This window comes from Neltuma alba, unplaced genomic scaffold, assembly GCF_004799145.2.
Source record: "Neltuma alba isolate B1F8T4 unplaced genomic scaffold, ASM479914v2 tig00013341_pilon, whole genome shotgun sequence".
Classification (NCBI taxonomy): Eukaryota; Viridiplantae; Streptophyta; class Magnoliopsida; order Fabales; family Fabaceae; genus Neltuma; species Neltuma alba.
This window is the reverse complement of record NW_021637611.1, coordinates 205,370-224,766: the sequence shown is the minus strand read 5'-3', so window position 1 is coordinate 224,766 and position 19,397 is coordinate 205,370. Positions and strand designations below refer to the sequence as shown.

The 19,397-nt window shown below is 37.9% G+C and overlaps 2 protein-coding genes and 2 pseudogenes across 2 annotated transcripts; 3 read left to right on the top strand and 1 right to left on the bottom strand.

Moving 5' to 3' along the window:
• Positions 1-81: 81 nt before the first annotated feature.
• On the top strand, positions 82-4,129 carry LOC114736504 (OTU domain-containing protein DDB_G0284757-like; annotated as a pseudogene).
• A 4,210-nt stretch (positions 4,130-8,339) lies between these two features.
• LOC114736502 (xyloglucan endotransglucosylase/hydrolase protein A-like) lies at positions 8,340-9,814 on the top strand (annotated as a pseudogene).
• Positions 9,815-12,683: 2,869 nt separating this feature from the next.
• Positions 12,684-15,107, bottom strand: LOC114736501 (glyceraldehyde-3-phosphate dehydrogenase A, chloroplastic). The gene is made up of 5 exons (XM_028924348.1): positions 14,963-15,107; positions 14,722-14,838; positions 13,927-14,231; positions 13,597-13,841; positions 12,684-13,499 (listed from the first exon to the last, which is right to left on the bottom strand). The coding sequence occupies exons 1-5, from the start codon at positions 15,008-15,010 to the stop codon at positions 12,997-12,999; spliced, it is 1,218 nt and encodes a 405-aa protein (XP_028780181.1). The 5' UTR covers positions 15,011-15,107; the 3' UTR covers positions 12,684-12,996.
• A 2,464-nt stretch (positions 15,108-17,571) lies between these two features.
• LOC114736514 (heavy metal-associated isoprenylated plant protein 35-like) lies at positions 17,572-18,556 on the top strand. Its single transcript, XM_028924362.1, has 3 exons — positions 17,572-17,595; positions 17,738-17,816; positions 17,892-18,556. The coding sequence occupies exons 1-3, from the start codon at positions 17,572-17,574 to the stop codon at positions 18,554-18,556; spliced, it is 768 nt and encodes a 255-aa protein (XP_028780195.1).
• Positions 18,557-19,397: the final 841 nt, after the last annotated feature.

Below are 19,397 nucleotides of genomic sequence, written 5' to 3'. Positions count from 1 at the left end.
CAAATTCCGTTTAATGTCCATTGCAGCATTATTGCTGAAATGAGTCATTCAGTGCAGGGCGCACGCTTATCGTCATATTAGGGTCCTGACCTGTCGTGGCGTTGTTTACTTTGAATATCTGCTCAGGTCAAAAACGAAAATGATCATCTACAGTCATGAAAGGTTTGGAACCTTAGAAGGTTGAGTTCTATTTAGTTTCACCATAAAGAATTACTGTTTCTTTTCTTTTGGGTGCTGTCTGACCTGTGTGATTTACGCTGTCACAATTGGTTCATCATCATCATGATATTGCAAAACGCTTTTCTCAAAGTACTCTTCTAGTCTTCTGGATAAATATTCTTATATATGTAATTTAATAAACAGTCTGTGCTTCTTTCGTATGTGGTGTTGTATTAAGACTTAATGTTAAATTTCCCGTGTGGAAAACCCACGATTGTGGAGAGTTCTAATGGGCAAAGGTCTTTCAATCGTTGCAGGCTTATTAACTCAGGATCATTGTAAAGTTGGCTTTTGCTTGAAAGTTTTTGGTTATTGCCATCCCAAGATATGATGAACGGAACTCAGTATATCGGTGAAAGTTCGAGTTCAACTTCTCTCTCAGTAGTCAACATGATATTGAGGATGACCGCATGATTGCTGTCATGTTATCTGAAGAGTATGCCAAATTAGATGGCGCAGTTGGTAGGCGCCTTTCCAACCTGCGCACCCGTTCCTGTAAGAATTCTTACAACTCCGTTATTGCCCAGATTATCTAACAATGCCTTTTACTTGAATTTTCCACCAATTCTGGTCATACTATGGTCATGCTTAATTTAGTTCCAGTTTTAATCTCCTCTTCGCAAATCACTCAATTGCCTGTTAGGTAAACTATGATGCTAATTATGCATATCTTAACACATAAATTCAAAGGCCAAAAGAAAAACTATCGCTAAGATTCAGCTGAGTGGGGGTAATTTAAATCTTTTAGAGGATCATGATCTGTCATGCATTCTTGATATTTTCTATTATTATCTTGCTGCTTTGGGATATGGTTCTTAATGACTTTGTTATGGTATTCTGCACTGTCCTCTCTCAAAGAAAAGTGAACTTTCTTTATAGTTGTCAAATAATGACTATGGAGGAGAGATTATTGACCTTTTTTAAAAGGAGGTGGAAGAGAAATTTGTCTGAAATTTTGTGCTTGACTAAAATTTCAGCATGTGCCCCGGATTAATTCCTTCATACCTGACACAAATGATGCTAGTATGGATCACCAGCGCCTTCTTCAGAGGTATGCCACTTTGCAGCTGTGTATTTCAGCTATTTTGACAGGGAATATTATAAAGCTTCAAAGTCTGATAAAAGATGGCTGAAATAGTAATGAGCAAGTGGTCGTCATGCATGATTAAATACATCATGTGGTCGAACAAGTAGTGCGTTTTCTTCTTTATATCGAGAGATTTAGAAACTATATGTATATAAGTGGGCATTCAAATGAAAATTGCTCAATCTAATGATGTATTGACACAAATAATGAGGGATCAGCTAGTACATGTGTTATAAACCCATTCCTGCTGTATATTTACTCTTGATTGGAGGTACTAAACCCGTCTCTCTTGACTTTTATAGGTTGAACATGTATGGTCTATGTGAAGTCAAAGTTTCTGGAGATGGAAATTGTCAGGTATTATTGTGGCAACAATTTTCTAAAATTATCTGCTTAGAACATTTATTAACTGTTCTCCCAATCTTGCAGTTTCGTGCACTTTCAGAACAGCTGTATAGGTCACCTGAATACCACAGAATGTTCGGAAAGAGATTGTGAAACAGGTATGTCCACTCAGAAAGCACTAGCCAAATACATGTTACTGGCTATGAGGACATCTGGTTTTCTTGGGTTACGATTTTTTTTAACTAAATAACGGTTGAAATTTATCTATACATGAGTGAGTTTTAATTGGTGATTGCATCCTCCAGATAGGGGGCATAATTCGAGTTTGATTCTTTTAAGTGTCCAAGATACGTTTAATATGTTTGTAAAGGATGCTTGTCTTAACTGAACATAGAAGGGAGGCAAATAAAAGAGATAACATACATTGATAAACCCAAGACACGTTTAATATGCATGTGAAGGATGCTTATCTTAACTGAACATATAAGAGAGGGAAATAAAAGAGATAACATACATTGATAAACCAAATACAAATTGTTTATATGTTGTGATCATACAAATTGTCTCTTGCCTTAGGTAGATAAGCATGGAATTTGATAGTTCTGTTAAAATGATACCTAGACAATTTGAAATGCTTATTTGCCCAAAATTTCTCTTTGCCAGCTCAAAGACCATCGCTCCTTGTATGAATGCTATGTCCCCATGAAGTACAAACGATATTACAAAAATGGCAAAGTATGTGTCTTTCAGACAAATTTTTATTGATACCATTATATATTCATTGAGCCATTGCCTTTATCGGTTCTTCAAATTTTTTTTTTCCTTGCGTTTGCTGATGTGAAACTTACACCATTCTCCATTTATCTTTCTCATGACAGATCTGGAGAATGGGGGGACCATGTTACCTTACAGGCAGCTGCTGATAAGGTGTGTTACGCTGTTTTCAAATAAGCTCTTTCCTTCTGTGGGATTCGGTAAATTGATTAGTGTTTTTGTTCTTTCTTTTTCATTTTATCCATACACTGCTGTTTTAACTGAGATGAAAGTTCAATTCTTCTATGGAATGCGGCAAAATCAGTTAATACTTTTGTTCCGAGTTGTTTATTACTGATAGGTTAATGTTTTTATAATAATCATAATGGGAATGATGATTATTACCGATCAGCTGGGAGATGGTGATGACTCACACATGCGTAGTGAATGTAACTATTGTTTTCGCATTGTATCTTATCATTTGCTGTCACTGGTAGTGACTAGGTAGAATGATAAATTTACCCTTTACATATGCTTGGACATGTGCTTGTATGCTTTTTGCAAAAATATATATTTATATATAGGGTACGTTACTTTATCATTCACTGCCCCTAATAATAACTAAAGAGTATAATGAATTTGCATTTTACATCATTAAATCGTGATCTGCGTTATGTTCAAAATTCCCCTTTTCCTTTTCTATTTGCGTTTGTATTATCCTCTTCTCTTTAGGGTGGAGTCATCTATAACTTGATATGCTATATTATACTAGATCATTTGTGTTGTGATCCAAGTTCCGCATCTGGAAATTGGTGGAGAGCATATACATATGCGCTATAAAGCAATTGAATTTCAGCTATTTTTCTTCCTTGATTTGCTGTGTATTACCGTTAGCTGTTAGAATGTAATATAACCTGGCTTGTTTGTAATTTAGTTTGCAGCGAAGATATGCCTTTTAACATCATTCAGAGACACTTGTTTCATTGAAATTACGCCACAGTACCAAGCGCCAAAGCGTGGTAAGACTATTATTACTCATCACCATGGTCAAAACACTTGTTCAGTTAAACATGAATCGATGCAAAAGTATTTTGTTAGCAATTCAGATTATGAAAAAATGCGTTGATGAGAGCATTCTTTTCATATTTTAATGATGCAGAGTTGTGGTTGAGCTTCTGGTCTGAGGTTCATTACAATTCGCTATACGAAATTCGAGGTTGGTTCGCCGTAAATTCCCAAAAGTGGCTTTTTTGGTCGGAATACTGAACACGACTTTATGAATTGACTATTTGTTTTATCATCTTCAATGTAGATGCACCGATCCAGCATAAACCAAGGAGAAAGCACTGGCTATTCTAGGAGAGTTCGGTTCGTCACATTGATAAAAACCATTTTGGACATGTGTAGGAGTAAAAAAATTATTTTGGTCCTTGAAAGATAAAAGCTTTTTTTCAGTTCATCCCCTGAATTTTTGGATTCATCAATTGAATTGTTGATGATCTCAATATTTACTGCAATTTTATTCTACAGTGCTGGGTTCAAAGCATACCGTGATTCGATTGAGAAATGGCATACTATCTTTCAAGGATCAGAAGATAATTTACTCAATTGGGATGAGTTCTGTGTATATTTCTGTTCTATATATTGGATGAGAGAGTTGGTGGAGAAGGAGAAGTGGAGGGAAGAGAGGGAGAGATCAGAGATTATGGGTCTTCTCTTTCCTCTTTTTTTTTTCTTCCAATTTTCATTCATTTATTTATTTTTTAGTTATATAGTATTTGAATTTTTTTTCTCCTGTTGTAGACAGTACAGTATGAACATTGGCGATTGCTCAGTGAAAGCAAATACGGTTACAGTTATGCTTTTTGGTTGCAAGTAAATGTCGTTCATGCTCGGAATCTTTTTAATAAAGAATATTATTCTTTTGAAAACATTGATTGTTAACATAAATTATAAATATCGTCGCACAGTTTTCATTTAATACGATGTAAATAATGGTATGTTAAACTAAATAGAATTTATGAGCAATGAGACATCTCCACATAGTCCGCCGCTAGGCACCATTGGGCATTGCTAATTTTTTAAGCGGGAGATTGTATTCAAAGATGAAATTCATAAATTAATTATTAAGGTATTTTATCCTCCTCCGGTCTTAAATATAAGGTTATTATACATACTAGTATAAGGGTCTTACATTTAGATTGGAGGAGTATTTTATCACTATTTGTATTTACTATTCATATATCAGTCAAACTATGAATATTTACCATTCAAACGCCTCGATTCTAAATGAAACAATAAGTAATTATTATTAATGATCTTTTGAAATAAACAATTTGTAAATTTCATAATAAAAAAGAAAATCTGCTCATTCTCTTTCCCTCTCCCAAACAGGCTCTGAAGTCATTCAAATGGAACTCGGGGGATGAAATGAATCCTGGTCGGGGCAAACAAGAATGAAGGAAGTTTTGAGATGAAATTTTTTATTAAAAAAAATCATTTTAAATGTAGGATGAGTTGAGTCGACAATGACGTGTTGACTTTATCTTTCACCCACTCGGGATTTCTTTTCTTTTTCCAATAAAAATCACCTCATTTTCTATCTTCAATTTAGCACATAATCTACCATATGAAACTGTCTGGTTCAATTACTCTTCTTTTGAAGAATTTGAATTTCTGAGAAACATAAGAAATTTTAGAGTAAATCAAGTAAGTATAAGAAATCTCATTAGCAGTAAACACGCATGATGATGTAGTGTTATCTTGCAGATGTGGTGGCGCGCTGGAACTGGAAACTGAGAGAACATTAAATGTTGAACTGGACATAATGTAACATACCAAACTCAATAATTGTGAAATTACACTTATATATATATATATATATATATATATATATATATATCATTCAGCAAACTAGTTAAAGCTGTGCTGTGCATGCTCTGTTGAATGTTAATCAAGGCCAGCTAATCCCCACTTCATATTCAGTCTTCCAGTCCCCCCATCCATATTGTCATATTATCTGTTTCTTAATTGCTTTTGACGTAACATAAAGTTATCTTCTTCCTAAATTTATAATCCATCTTATTAAAGCTTCCCCAATAACAGTCCACTTCTCCCTATCTACTGCCACTTTCTTTGTGTTTATTCCATGTGTATACTATTTTTCTGTCATTAAGACCTAGTTAATTAATTTGAGCAGATTAAAAAAATTAATTAAGTTAGCTATTTGTTATAAATAGGTATGTCCTTTCTAAAATACTCTTGCTAATCTTGCATATTAGCTAAATTACTATTTAATAAAACATTTAACACGTACAACTACTATAAAACTATTTTGAAAAAAAAATAAATATAAAAGATAAGTAAATTGGGGTCTTATATTTATATCAAATTAAAAATCAAACAAGTTCTTATAACAAGACACGAAGGTAGCGTTAGGCTCAGCTTGAAGTCAACTCAATTTGATCTGTATCAATTATTGGACTTGCGAGTGAATGGTGGAGTTTCTGGTAGGGTGTATCGTCAGAAATTAAGAGGAGGGCATTCATCTGACCTAAGTGATCTTCAGGTGCAATACATCGCATGTTATGTTTGTCTCCAATTCTCAGCTTTTTCCTCCAGCCCCAAAACGTGCATTTTTCAAAATTGGATGCTCATATAAAAGACAGCTAGAGAAGATTTTGATTGGACTTACGTACAGATTACATTGCTAAGTTTTATGACTGCATACAATCTCCCAAAGGTGGTGGGCATTTATTTGATTCTTGGTCCGAACCAATCAAGAGGCCATTCTCAAAGGGTTGTATTTCTAGCTGTACAAACCAGCCAATAATGCTAAAATTATCAGTCCCTCCCCAATAATCCTATCCATTTATTTCTAAAACGCTGCTTATCTTAATATCAAATCACACGACCTTCCCTTGTTCCTCAAACTCACTCGCCTCACATGCCGTGTTTCTGTCTTTCCTCACACAATAATCCCAGTTCTCAATTCATTCACCAACTATATATCACCAATGATCAGATTTGCTTGGAGTAATTAGATGTTTTATATATGGTGTTGTTGTAGTAATGATTCGAGAAATCAAGAACAGATGATTCGGGCATGCAAAAAAAAAAAACCCCAAGAATATTAAGGATACGTGTAAGCTATTTGATTATGAGGAAAGAATAATTATGCATGTGGCATGATTATATATACGATAATGGGTAATTAGAGTGGGAGTTAAAGCACGGAATGGGATTAATTATTGGGTATGGAAGATGCCAAGTTGGGAAATTGGCATTCGAATCTTGAAATTGGTGGTTGGTTCGTCAACCTAACGGACCAAAACCTCCCATGGGATGCTGTGCCTGTAACCATAGACACTTTGGTCCCATCTTTATCATCATTAGATGCATTTAAATTCACTTTATAATTATTTTTTTTACTTTTAATAAGTTTTTTTGTCAATTAAGTTAAATTATGATACAGGAACTCACACTCAGTAAAAGCATGATTATCTGAAAACTTACGTACTTGCTATGTTATTATTACGTTACGTTTTAATTGAAAATATTGACCATGAACTCCCCCCCCCCCAAAACCCCAAAAAAAAAAAAAAAAAGAATTACCTGTCATGTTCTCACTTCTGGAAACGATAACATGTAGGTTCACTTGCTGCCTTTTAAAGCGAATCAAAACAGAGAATTAGGAAGTGGTAGATTGATTTTTTTTTCTCTTTTTCAGGATGCTTGATGTGATATGCTTAGCAAACACGTAATTCTCAGTACGTTATTTTTTTTTTTTTGGGTGAAAGAAAAGGGATTTCTCAGCACGTTATTGTACATAATGACTGGCATGTTCATTTGCTGAGAGATCAATGTGAGTGTTTTACTGTAAATTAATTTTTATATTTAGGATTCCGATCCTTAATATAAAAATTTATTTGATTTTTATTTTGATTTTAAATATAAGACCCTAATTCATTTTGTCTCTCATATTTATTTATTTTTTTAAAATAGTTCCTTATAATAATAGTAGTTCCAGTCAATATACTTGATTAGCAAAAATATTTGAAAAAACACAACACATATCTATTACAAATAACTAATTTAACTAGTTTTCTTAATATATTCAAATTAGTCAACTGGCTCTTACATTAAGAACCGGAAGTAGTAGTTTATAAATTGTAGAATAAAAGTATTGATGCAAGTTGGACATGCTTTTTACCATATACGGATTATTTATGAGTTACGAATTATGTGATCACTGCTCATTTTTAATATGTGTACTGACATTGATCTTATTCATCTTCGTCGTTGGAGATTTTTCTGGTCAAAAGTAATTTTGTAACAATGTAAATATTATGAAAAATATTTTGCTAGGCTTGAAATAACAGTGCCTGGAGTCCTCTTTCAAGATGCTCACCATTAAAGAAAGGTATGATGGTAACCCGTTTTCACTCAAGGCGCATAATTAAGACACTGGAGTGAATCGGAAAACAAAATTAACGTATTAAACACATCATAATTGAACGTTTTGGAGAAACTCTTAGTTTTAATGATGTACTAAATACTAAACAGAAAACCATTATTATGATAACAACAGTAATTAATGAAAGCCCGCAGGACAAAGAAAATGATTACCGTTTCATAGACACTTCAAAGCTGTAATGATGTAAACAGAAAGCCTTCCGTTTTTCACTTTTCCTTTTTCGTTTGTATGCCTCACAACTCACAGTTCATTGAATAGTCTAGGACAAGACATGAGTGAATTTCTATATTTAAAGGGAAGAGAAATAGAGAATGATATATATATATATATATATATAAAGTAAACATATGCTAAAAGATTTGTTTAGTCTCCTTTTACAGGTGTTTTACATGTCTGTAGATCAGGTAATAATAATGGACAATGGGAATGGGATAAGCAATCAAAAGGAAACCGCGTGGTGGCTTCTCAAATGCAGATTCTAAGTCGCTTCTTCCACCAAAAATTTCAAAGGATTTTGAACAAAAGTGAGTGAGAGAGAATGAAGGGCCCAACTGGGAATGCCATGGTTCTGCCTTTGCTTCCTGCCTCTATATATACCCTCTAGTCTTCTTCACCATTCATTCATTCCTTACTTCTCAATGGCTTCTGCTCTCTGGACTCTCTCTCTCATTTTGGCTTCGCTCTCCTCCGCCGCCCTCGGCGGTGTCCCTAGGAGGCCCGTTGACGTCCCCTTTGGCCGCAACTACAACCCTACCTGGGCTTTTGATCACATCAAGTACCTCAATGGAGGTTCCGAGGTTCAACTTTATCTCGATAAGTACACTGGTACTTTCCTCCTCACCTTCCCATCTTCATTCGTTTATTTTTCTTTCTTTCTGCAACGAACCTGTTCATCGCTGAGCTACCATTTTGAGCAGGCACTGGCTTCCAGTCCAAAGGATCCTACTTGTTTGGACACTTCAGCATGTTTATCAAGATGGTTCCTGGGGATTCTGCGGGCACTGTCACTGCTTTCTATGTAAGAAGCTGTTCAAGTTTCAATTTTCCCCCCTATACTCCCTAGTTCATGTGCTGTGTTTTCTTGGTTCGCAACATGTTTGCGTGACTTTTTCTTGTGAATGGAAATGTGCAGCTGTCTTCCCAAAACTCCGAGCACGATGAAATAGACTTTGAGTTCTTGGGTAACAGAACAGGCCAGCCGTACATTTTGCAAACGAACGTGTTCACCGGCGGCCAGGGTAACAGAGAACAGAGAATCTACCTCTGGTTTGATCCCTCCAAGAATACCACAGATACTCTGTTCTCTGGAACATGTATCAGATAGTGTGAGTACTTCACATACCCTTCCCCCAAAAAAACATCAACAAGAAATATTGAATGACAGAGATGAAAATGCTCGTGCAGGTTCTTCGTAGATGATGTGCCAATCAGGGTATTCAAGAACAGCCATGACTTGCGAGTGAAATACCCCTTTAACCAACCCATGAAGATATACAACAGCCTGTGGAATGCAGACGACTGGGCCACAAGGGGTGGGTTGGAGAAGACGGACTGGTCCAAAGCTCCGTTCATAGCCACCTACAAGGGCTTCCACATCGACGGGTGCGAGGCCTCCGTGGAGGCCAAGTTCTGTGCCTCTCAGGGCAAACGATGGTGGGATCAGGCCGAGTTCCGCGACCTCGACGCCGCTCAATGGCGACGGCTTAGGTGGGTTCGCAGCAAATACACCATTTACAACTACTGCACCGATCGCAAGCGTTACCCACAAGTCCCTCCGGAATGCGCCAGAGACCGCGACATTTAAATTCAAACTCCAACATCATCTATTCCTAGTACCACATTACATTCTTATTTACAACAAGTCTCATAAGGGACAGGTTCTTCCCGTGTCGGTCATGGATATATAATTATTTATGTCACAGTATATTTGTTCCGAGGGATTGGTGGTTGAGAACAGAGGCCTAGGAGCCTCTGGCTTCGGGTATCTCAACACTGAACTGTGTGTATGCGTGTAAGTGTGAAACTACCTCCGGTGAATTATTCTTAATCGATACAGTAGTGCTACCTTTTACTTGGACGTACGTGTCCTGTATTTTTTAAATAATAACCTGTACCCAAGCCCCAGTTGGGACGCAGAGATAAGTATTCTGATCCGCCGGCCCCAGAAATGACAACGTGACCGACAGGGATTGGAAAGAGGGTAAAAGTAGAAAGCGATGCTTTTGAAAACAGAACCAAATTTAAAGGAGTTGTACGGTGAATATGTAAACAATGGCTCCACCCAGCACTACGAACGTGAGCTGTATTGAAGCTGCGGGGCATGAGAGAATTTTTGGGCCAAATTGTGAAAGGACGATAACAGACACGAGACAAGAGTGTAGGACTTGCTGACTAGGTCGTCGGCGTTATCATCATCAACAAAGTAGCCCTGTGACACGTAGGGGATTGGGAGTAAAAGAAGGCAAGTTAAAAGTAAACAAGACCCGGCCTCATTTACTCGTTTGGTTTAGCCTTCCACATAAACACCTGCGAAGTTTAAATTTGAGCAGAATGAAAAAAGAGAACGTTTTTAACAAGATTGTTTATCAGACTTAAAAATGAGTGTGGTGGAATTTGAAGCACGTTACATATTGGTATTCACCTTTCTTTATGCGTGATTTGTGATGGGGAAAATCAGGCATGGGCATCAACATCTGACTCCATAATCCTGGTGGGTGCCCATATCTTTTTGACTTTGTTTCGTCTGGGTGAAAAGGGGCAATGATAAAACATATAGGTGGTCAATAAAAATACGTAAACAGTGCGTTTTAACCTCGAACGTTTTTCTAGGCTCAAATGGTGTTTTTCATATTGTCATATCATTGTTTATTGCCAGTCGGTCTTCTTAGGTTCGAAATACTGTTTCAACCAAATCTGTGTATATATGTATGCATGCATGTTGGATTAAATTTTTAAAAAAAAAAAAAACAAGGAAAGAATGAAAATGAAGCGAAAGAGAGAGCAGAAGGCGGGCGATACCAAATTGCCAGTCGGGCCTATCTTGGGTTTGAGTAAATTTGAAGGCAGGGGCGTGAGACGTAGAAAGACAGAGCAGAAGTGAGATACTGAGATCACAACATATTCCTCTGCTTCAAACCATCCCCCCCCCCCCTCTCAATTAAGAAAACTACGAATAGTAGCAAAACCTGAAGGTTAGTTCGAAGCAGATGGAGTCGTTTCAATGAGGAACTTATACTGATACATATAGGAATAAGTTATTGATCCCACAGAAAGTTATTTGAATGAGCAACTTTTTGTGGGACGAAGTTGCTGTCAATGTAAATGGGTTGGCCTTGTATTGGGTGAACAGAGAATGTGGGCATGTTTGTTTGGCTCTCTCGTCACTGTCTCTTTTCCAAACACCTCTCTTCCTATTAATTGATTATGCATCCAATCTTCATATCCATCAATATCTCTATAATTCACTAATTCTCTGGTTTGCTTTGCATTTTATCATATATATGCTTATATATTTATGATCATTTGTACACTCACATAGCCTGCCCGTTTTGTCAGGATGCTGCGATCTTCTCTGTTTTCTGTGTACTTGTTCATCGAAACCGCCATGATTTTAAGTCCAAACACAAATTACTCTGTTTTTGTTATGAGTAAACTTAGGAATATATTTTATTCTTTTTTTTTAATATATATATTAGGAAGATTTGAACCATTCATCTCTATCTAGGGTGTGCATGGACTAGAGTAGACCAGGTTGGTTATTCATCTGATGTGTGGTCCAGTAAAAACCTCGAGCTAAAAAAAACAACCCAATATCTAGTCCAGACATCCAGTCCAGTACGAACCCAATGTCGGGTTGGATCGGGTTGGTATTGGACTTAGTCTATTAGACTGTCTGGACCAATGTAGGATCACAATTTATTTATTTATTTTAAATGAGAGGCAATATTGCAACTTACTATATAAAATTTTACACTTATTTTAATCCAAACTCTATCAAATTTGATCATTCCCTTTCAATTTCTCAATAATGTCATATTTTATTTATTAATCCTCATTAATATAGATCTTATATTATAGAAAATGTATACACATGCTCATTACTTAGGAAGTTAATAGGTAAATCTTGATTATTTGAATAGATAAAAAACTTATATGAAAGAATTAAAACAAATTAACATTATATAAATAATAGTTAAAAATTAAAAAAGAAAAAGGCTAGACTGGATTGGACCACCTAGTTTGAGGGGTCATCCCTAGTCCAGTCCAGCCTGATAAGACTAGTCTGGTCTAGTCTAATCCAATCTTATTTCGGGCAAATTTTTTTCTGTACCAGATTATACCAAGTTTGTTCAAGTTAGACCAGACCATACTGAATCACTGGTTTTTGCACAACCATATTTCCATCTACTCCACCCTCACATTTGCAACTTGAGTTAGAATATTCTATTATAATATTCTTATACATCAATTAAAAAATTTTCTATTCATAATTTATTTGTAAATAATACACTTTTTGATGTTCTGCTGAAGATGACAACTACTAAAAGTATGCCCGACTTATAAGTTGCTTTCTTCTCTTTGTTCAGGTTTGCCTTTCCCTGGTGCGCAAATTTCGTTTCAATTTTTTTCTTTCTTTTTGTCTTTTTTGCTAACAAATCACATTATGAAAACAGATCGTTTCGATCATCTCTGAGTGAACTTTGCTTGAACTGGGTTCTGGATTGGGTTTCAAAGCTGACGATATATCCCAGTCTTTTAACTCAAGCTGTTGGCCAAACGGAGTCAATGGCAGGTTACTGAGAGATAGTAAATTGGGTCACTCATATTCATGAAAACAAGGGACCAGTTGAGTGTACATTTTCCATGCCATTGTTTTAAGCCAAAGCTAACAGAACAAGGAAGAAAAGCTCCTACTCCTGGCATGGCATGAACATTCAGAATTCAAGGCGAGAAGAATTTTATTACAGAATAAGGAGGCGAGAGAAAATTGGAGGTTCTATTTCTGGGTACAGGTTTTAGTAAGAAAATTGAAGGGGAAAAAAAAGAAGCAAGAAATGTTGTAATCATACAAAAATAAAAACGGCCCAGGTCTGAAGATGGTCGAGGGAGAGGCTCATCACTTCCATTTGTTGGCAACAATGTCAGCCAAATCCACAACCCTTTGGGAGTAACCCCATTCGTTGTCATACCAAGCGATCACCTTCACCATGTCATCTCCCATCACCATCGTCAACGACGAGTCCACGGTGGACGACACGTCGGTGCACCTGAAGTCCACCGACACAAGCGGCTCATCGCACACTGACAAGATCCCTTTCAGCTCCTTGTCGGCACTCTCTCTGAAAGCAGCGTTCACTTCTTCTGCAAAAGTCTTCTTTGAAACCTGAACCACAAGGTCCACCACTGACACATTTGGTGTGGGCACACGCAGGGCAATACCGTTCAGCTTCCCTTTAAGACTTGGCAGCACAAGGGCCACCGCCTTCGCAGCTCCAGTTGAAGTTGGCACAATGTTCAATGCGGCGGCTCTGGCTCTCCTCAGGTCACGGTGGCTGGCGTCGAGCAGCCTCTGGTCTCCGGTGTAGGAGTGAGTAGTAGTCATGGTACCCTTGATGATTCCTGTCAAACAAGAAGACACAAGGGGTTGGTGATGATAGAAATTCTCATGGCGACGACGGAGTTGAATTTGAAGGAGGAGGCAGGAGACGATAATTACCGAATTTCTGATCAAGGACCTTGACGAAAGGGGCGAGACAGTTGGTGGTGCAAGAAGCGTTGCTGATGATTGCTTCGTCGGGGCTGTAATCGCCTTCATTGACACCGACCACGTAGGTAGGGATGTCACCTTTGCCTGGAGCTGTAATGAGAACCTTCTTGGCTCCAGCTTGAATGTGCTTCCCTGCTCCTTCTCTGTCCACGAACACTCCAGTTCCTTCAATCACCAAGTCAATCCCCATGTCCCTGCGATTCAAATACAGCAGTTTAATTTGTTGAATATAGAAGATGTTATTATCGAGGAGGGAGATGTTGATGTGATTATTATTACTTCCAGGGCAGGTTGGCGGGGTTGCGGTTGGAGACGACCTGGATGATCTTTCCGTCGACGGAGATGGCGGTGTCGCCGGCGGGTTTGACGTCGGCCTCGAAGATTCCGAGGGTGGAGTCGTACTTGAGGAGGTGAGAGGCCTGCTTGACACCTCCGGTGTCGTTGATGGCGATGACGTCGAGAGGAGAGTCCTTGCGACCGTGCCAGCATCTCAAGAAGTTTCTGCCGATCCTTCCAAACCCGTTAATGGCCACCTTCAGTTTTGCTTCCGCTACTCCTTTCCTGTACCCTCCACTGCTTTTAACCTTCACATCACATTTCTCCATAGTTACTATACCATTCATTCTTTTTTTCACTTCCACTCTAGCACACCCTCATCATAATCTCTATAACTCTATCATTTTGTAGTCTCATTCTTCTCTCTTTCATATATTTATATGAAGAAATGCCTAGCCAAATACATACGTACAGAGATATATATGCTCATGTACTATATGCAGGGTGTGTTCTTGGGGGCAGATTCATATACACATTATCGTCGTGCAAGCAATTTTATGATCCGTGATTGTTTAATTATCGTTATATCAAGTATCAAGAAAAACACGACACACAAGCATATGAACCTGCTAAAATATTCTCTTATATTAGTTTGTACTTTGAGAGTTATACATTATCCATAAAGAGATTCTTGGATCCTCACAGATGCCAAGAAGCCAAGTACAAGTAAAGTGGGTAAATCGCATCGACATAGGTGAGAATTTAATGAAGAGGCATTGGAGGCATGCGAGTACTTACTGCAGACGTCTGGAAGGCAATGACTGAATGGAAGTCGTCGGAGGATTTCTTGGAGAAAGGAAGGTAGCCGGATGAGCTGCGGAGGCCGGAGAACTCCGAGAAGCCCTTTCCATTTCCCTGCACCAAAAGATGAACACCGATCATAAACAGGCGGCTCCAGTTTCAGCAAATAACATTGCCGCTTTTATAAACATGGGAGATAAAAGAATCGGATTTTGAAAGAAACAACAAGTGGTGGAACCTGAAGAGTTGGTTTGGCTAGAGAGAGAGTGGCCGAAGCCATGATCATCACCCAGCAAGTGGAGATATGTGAAGTGAAAGCTCCGAAGGAGCTGGGGTGGTAGTGGTGGGGGGAAGAGAAATCAACAGAAATGAGTGAATATTTTCTGGTTCAATATAATGTGACGTTAATTTTATTAAGCGTCCGAGAGGAGGAAGATGTGTGGCTGAGGCTGATAAAAGCAGAGTGAGGATGAGATTCTGGATAGCCTCCCGTACAATGAATGGCTGTGGTTGGTGCTTTCGTCTTTGTGCGCGAGACCCCAATCATCTGTGGCTCTCCTATTTTCCTCATATCTGCCCATCGTTGGGCCTGAGCCTGCCATCCCAACTGGCCCACTTTTGTGGTTTCTCTCTCTTCCATACAAAACTCTGAACATTACAAACTAGGAAATCATAAAAAATCTCAACGCATGGCTAATGGGCAAACGCCAGCACTTGGGGCCATTATTTACTTGGGTTCATGTGTTGCTCACAAATACGCGGTTCTTCTTCAAACAAGCCATCCATCCATTAATTTTCAAGATTTTGAAGCTACCAATTTGTGGTTAATTGAAATCGATGGAAGTTGTGGTTATGTCCCTCTGCTTGTATACGCAAGATCCTACTAAGAGAAAGATGGACACAGGGGTTGGATGGGTCTCACCCACCTGTTGTTCTACATTTTCTCACAACATTGTGTTGTTACGAAAGAGAATCAATATATTAAGAATTGAAATATAAGGTGTTTTGCAAAATATTGAATATACATGTGAAATAATGTGCAATCGTTTTGGTTTATTTTTAATGTTTATTATACTCATATGTTCGGTCTCAATGATAAAAATATATATCAGCTAAAACTACCATTTGATGAAACCTTCAAAATGTACAACTACAACAATGATTATTTTGAAATAGATAAAAGGGATTAAAGTCTAATATCTAGGACCAAATTGAATATCAAATTAGTTTTTAGATTGAGAATTGAAGGTAGTATAATTTGAAGAGTTTCTAGTTTGAATGCTGTAAGAGAAGAGACGTGCAATGTTATGTAAAAATGTGATTTTGGTGGCGCTGCTTTAATAAGATGGTCTGGATAGTATAGAGGCTATTAAGCTATAGTGTTATTATGCAGTCCCATTGACATGATTCAAAATGCCGAATCTGAGGCATTGATAATAGTGTTTATGCGCTCAATTTTTAATCACAGGGAATCTATATATTCCCAAATATCTTTAGCGTAAACAACATTGGTTTCAAATATCTTTAGTTTAAACTTTCCTGCGACTTAAATAAATACACTGGTTTTAACAGAAGAATGGAGTTGGACTGCATCTTTGCTTTTCTCTCTCTCTGTCACAAATCCACGTGTACGGTCCTCATTCAATCCCGTAACATATGTTTAAGTTTCATGGCAGAGAGAGGTGATTTGAAGATGATAGTTAAACAGCAGAGTTATAAAGGTCAGAAATCATGGGTGCTTAATTGGGTGCTTGAATCTTTGGGTTTACAGAATATTGAGTCCTTGTTGGCATGACGAAAGCGTTCAATCAAAACATAATAAACAAAGCAAAGCAAAGCAAAGCAAAAGCGCCCTACAAAGATTGCCTTTGTCCTTGAAATTTTTTCAGACGCATTTCTTTTTCTGGGCCAACTACGCATATTCGGTGCTTAAGAAACAAGCTTTTCTTAATCATAAGCCTTTTTTTTTAATTAAGAAAAAAAAACTACCTAAATCTCAAGGTCAAAGACCGACCTTTTTTCTTTACAATGATTTGAATTTGAGTCAGAGCTCTCACAAATGAGAAACTAACCCCACTGCTTTCCAGCCTTTGAAAATTTTACGTTTAAAATCCTCATTCATAATAACCCCACAGCCATGAAATCTCCAATGGTTGAAGTTGATGAATAGAAATACCCATATAGATTATAGACTATAGTTGAACATATATATACCTCAACGTGAAGGTCCCGTCACCATCCCTTTTTTCCTGATATAAATTAGTGGTCAGTGGAGTTTATGGAAGAATAGATCTTGTAGTAATTTGCAATACTAGACACCCATTTTTAAGAATGATGGAGGTTAAATCTTGTCGCATGATTCACACTAGATTACCTCAAGAAACCCACCCCACAAAAAGAAGAGGCAGTGAGGAACTAGCAGAGCCTTCCTATTAATGTCTAAGGCCATAGCAATATCAACTTTCTGCAACAACAAAAATGCTACGAGGACTGATCAGTAAATTTAAAGTACTGTTAGGGTACAACTTACTGTATGTTTTGGTTGAGGGGAATAAACTTGTGAATATCCGAAGGGTCAGTTTTGGTTACAGAGCTGTCCCAAAACGCTTTTGCGTTGGAGCTAAATAAGAGAAGGTACATGCAAATACCATATAATATTGAAAAGTAAAGCTACGCATTATGGTTAGCAATGTTCCTCTGTTTTTTGGCTGCATATAAATAGGGTGGCCACTGCAACAGGTCGACCGCCCCAGAAAGCGCTCTAATTTTACACTTCCTAACTTTCTTTGGGCCCCCCGGACCCTTCTGCTTCCAAGTTCTACTTTCAATAGTAAACTGATCAGAAACATGGCAAGGGAAGTAGACTTGAAGGTGCTGAACCCAGCACCCCTCTCTTTAAGTTTAAATCCATCTACTAACTTCAGTTTCTTTTCATTTTCATTCGTTCCATTTAAATCTTCACTTGAACACTTTAAATACGAACTTAAACCTGTTTGCATTGACATTATTTCAGAAGATTGAATTGAAAGTGTCTGCTAACTGCTGTGAAGGGTGCAAGAAAAAGGTGAAGAGGGCATTAGGAAGGATTGAAGGTAACTACTGGATAACTACTTATTATATGTTTTCTGGTTTCTTCAGGTGCTGACTGTTGTGATTTACATTGTTAGGTGTTCTGAAGCTGGATATAGACACTTTGCAGCCCAAAGTAACAGTGTTAGGCAACGTGAATCCACAAATATTAATCAAAAGGCTTTTAAAAGTTGGAAAGCATGCAGAACTCTGCAGATACGAGGAATTTGAAGCAGGAAAGAAAGAGGCAGGAATAGCAGCCATAACGAGAGAGGCAGAAAAACAAAACAATGGGCATCGGGAAGAAAAGCAGGTCGATTCAGATGACATTAAAATTGAGAAAGCTAGGGAAATCAGAGAAGGGGGAAGCAGAGGCAAGAACCAAGATCCAAGAAAGGAAAACAAGGAATCGAAATCTAACATGACAGCAAATATTTTCAGTTCGCCTCAAGATATGAAGCAGGAAAATCCTCTTATGCCTCATCCGGAGTCAGATTTCGATGTTCAACCACAAGTTGATTTCAGGGTTCATCCGAGCATGCATCCACACAGTAACATCAAAATTCATCCTCAGCACTGTTACATTGCTCAGCCTTGCGCAGTGGCAGTTCCCTATTATGCAATACCTTCATATCCAGCGCCTCCCATTGAAGGATATTGCCATCTTGACAAATCAAGCTTTCAACCACCGTTCCTGAGACCGGCTGAACGAGTGGGGGACTATTTCAGTGATGAGAACACCATGGGATGCCATGTGATGTGAGAGCTTCGGCCTACTTACGGGTAGCTTAAATACAAGTGGGGTCCAATTATGATTCTTTTTCTTTAGCAGGAAATCAGTTTGACCATTTTTGCAGTCCATGCGACAAATTTTGGTCCTCCCGTGTCTCCGATCACCATAAGATGTTTTCCTTCCATTAGTTTACCACAATTTTGGTCATTATTGACAAATGACAGTTCATTCAACAGAATTGATTTACTGACAGAAGTGGATACACCTCATTGCCGTATGTTTTGTCCCGACTGACAGATTCCCAAATCCAGATTCAACCACACGTACATCTAACTGCACAAAAAATTGCGTGGAGAACAATAGATTACCTTGCTTCTATTAGTACGGTTTCTAGTCAATTATTTGCCATTACGAGGGAGTTGCACTTGCCGGTAGCATGATTGATTGTCAGCCTAACCGGAAATTAAGGCAAGTGGTTGGGAGTAAAAGGCTAAAAATTATAGTTGGAATGATGCATTTGACGAGAAATAGAAAAGAGTAAAGTGAATATATAAGATGTGGATTTCATTAACATCACATTTCCTCCGTGTCACATTCTCTGTTACTTTCAATACAAGGATATCTATGCGCAAGAAGACAATGTGTCATTGGCTTTGTACCAGATTGTTTACTCAACTGTTTCGTCACACTTAAAAATTGAACCAGGTTAGATCCAGGCATGTGATTGTGCTTGAATTATTTCATTTCTAAAGCCATTAATTCTCTCGAGTTAGCCGTTCAAGGTTTAATCGGTAAAACAAGCAAGGATGGCCGGTAGCCCTGAAGGCCCTGGCACAAAACTCGAACTGAAGACTCTTATCCCGTTTGTGTC

Coding starts and splice junctions, on each gene's coding strand:
- LOC114736501 (XM_028924348.1), bottom strand. CDS start 15,010: ATGATCATGGCTTCGGCCACTCTCTCTCTAGCCAAACCAACTCTTCAG. Junction 14,839..14,962: donor TAGCCAAACCAACTCTTCAG/GTTCCACCACTT, acceptor CTTTTGGTGCAG/GGAAATGGAAAGGGCTTCTC. Junction 13,500..13,596: donor GGTCCTTGATCAGAAATTCG/GTAATTATCGTC, acceptor CTTGTTTGACAG/GAATCATCAAGGGTACCATG.
- LOC114736514 (XM_028924362.1), top strand. CDS start 17,572: ATGGCAAGGGAAGTAGACTTGAAG. Junction 17,596..17,737: donor CAAGGGAAGTAGACTTGAAG/GTGCTGAACCCA, acceptor ACATTATTTCAG/AAGATTGAATTGAAAGTGTC. Junction 17,817..17,891: donor GGCATTAGGAAGGATTGAAG/GTAACTACTGGA, acceptor TTACATTGTTAG/GTGTTCTGAAGCTGGATATA.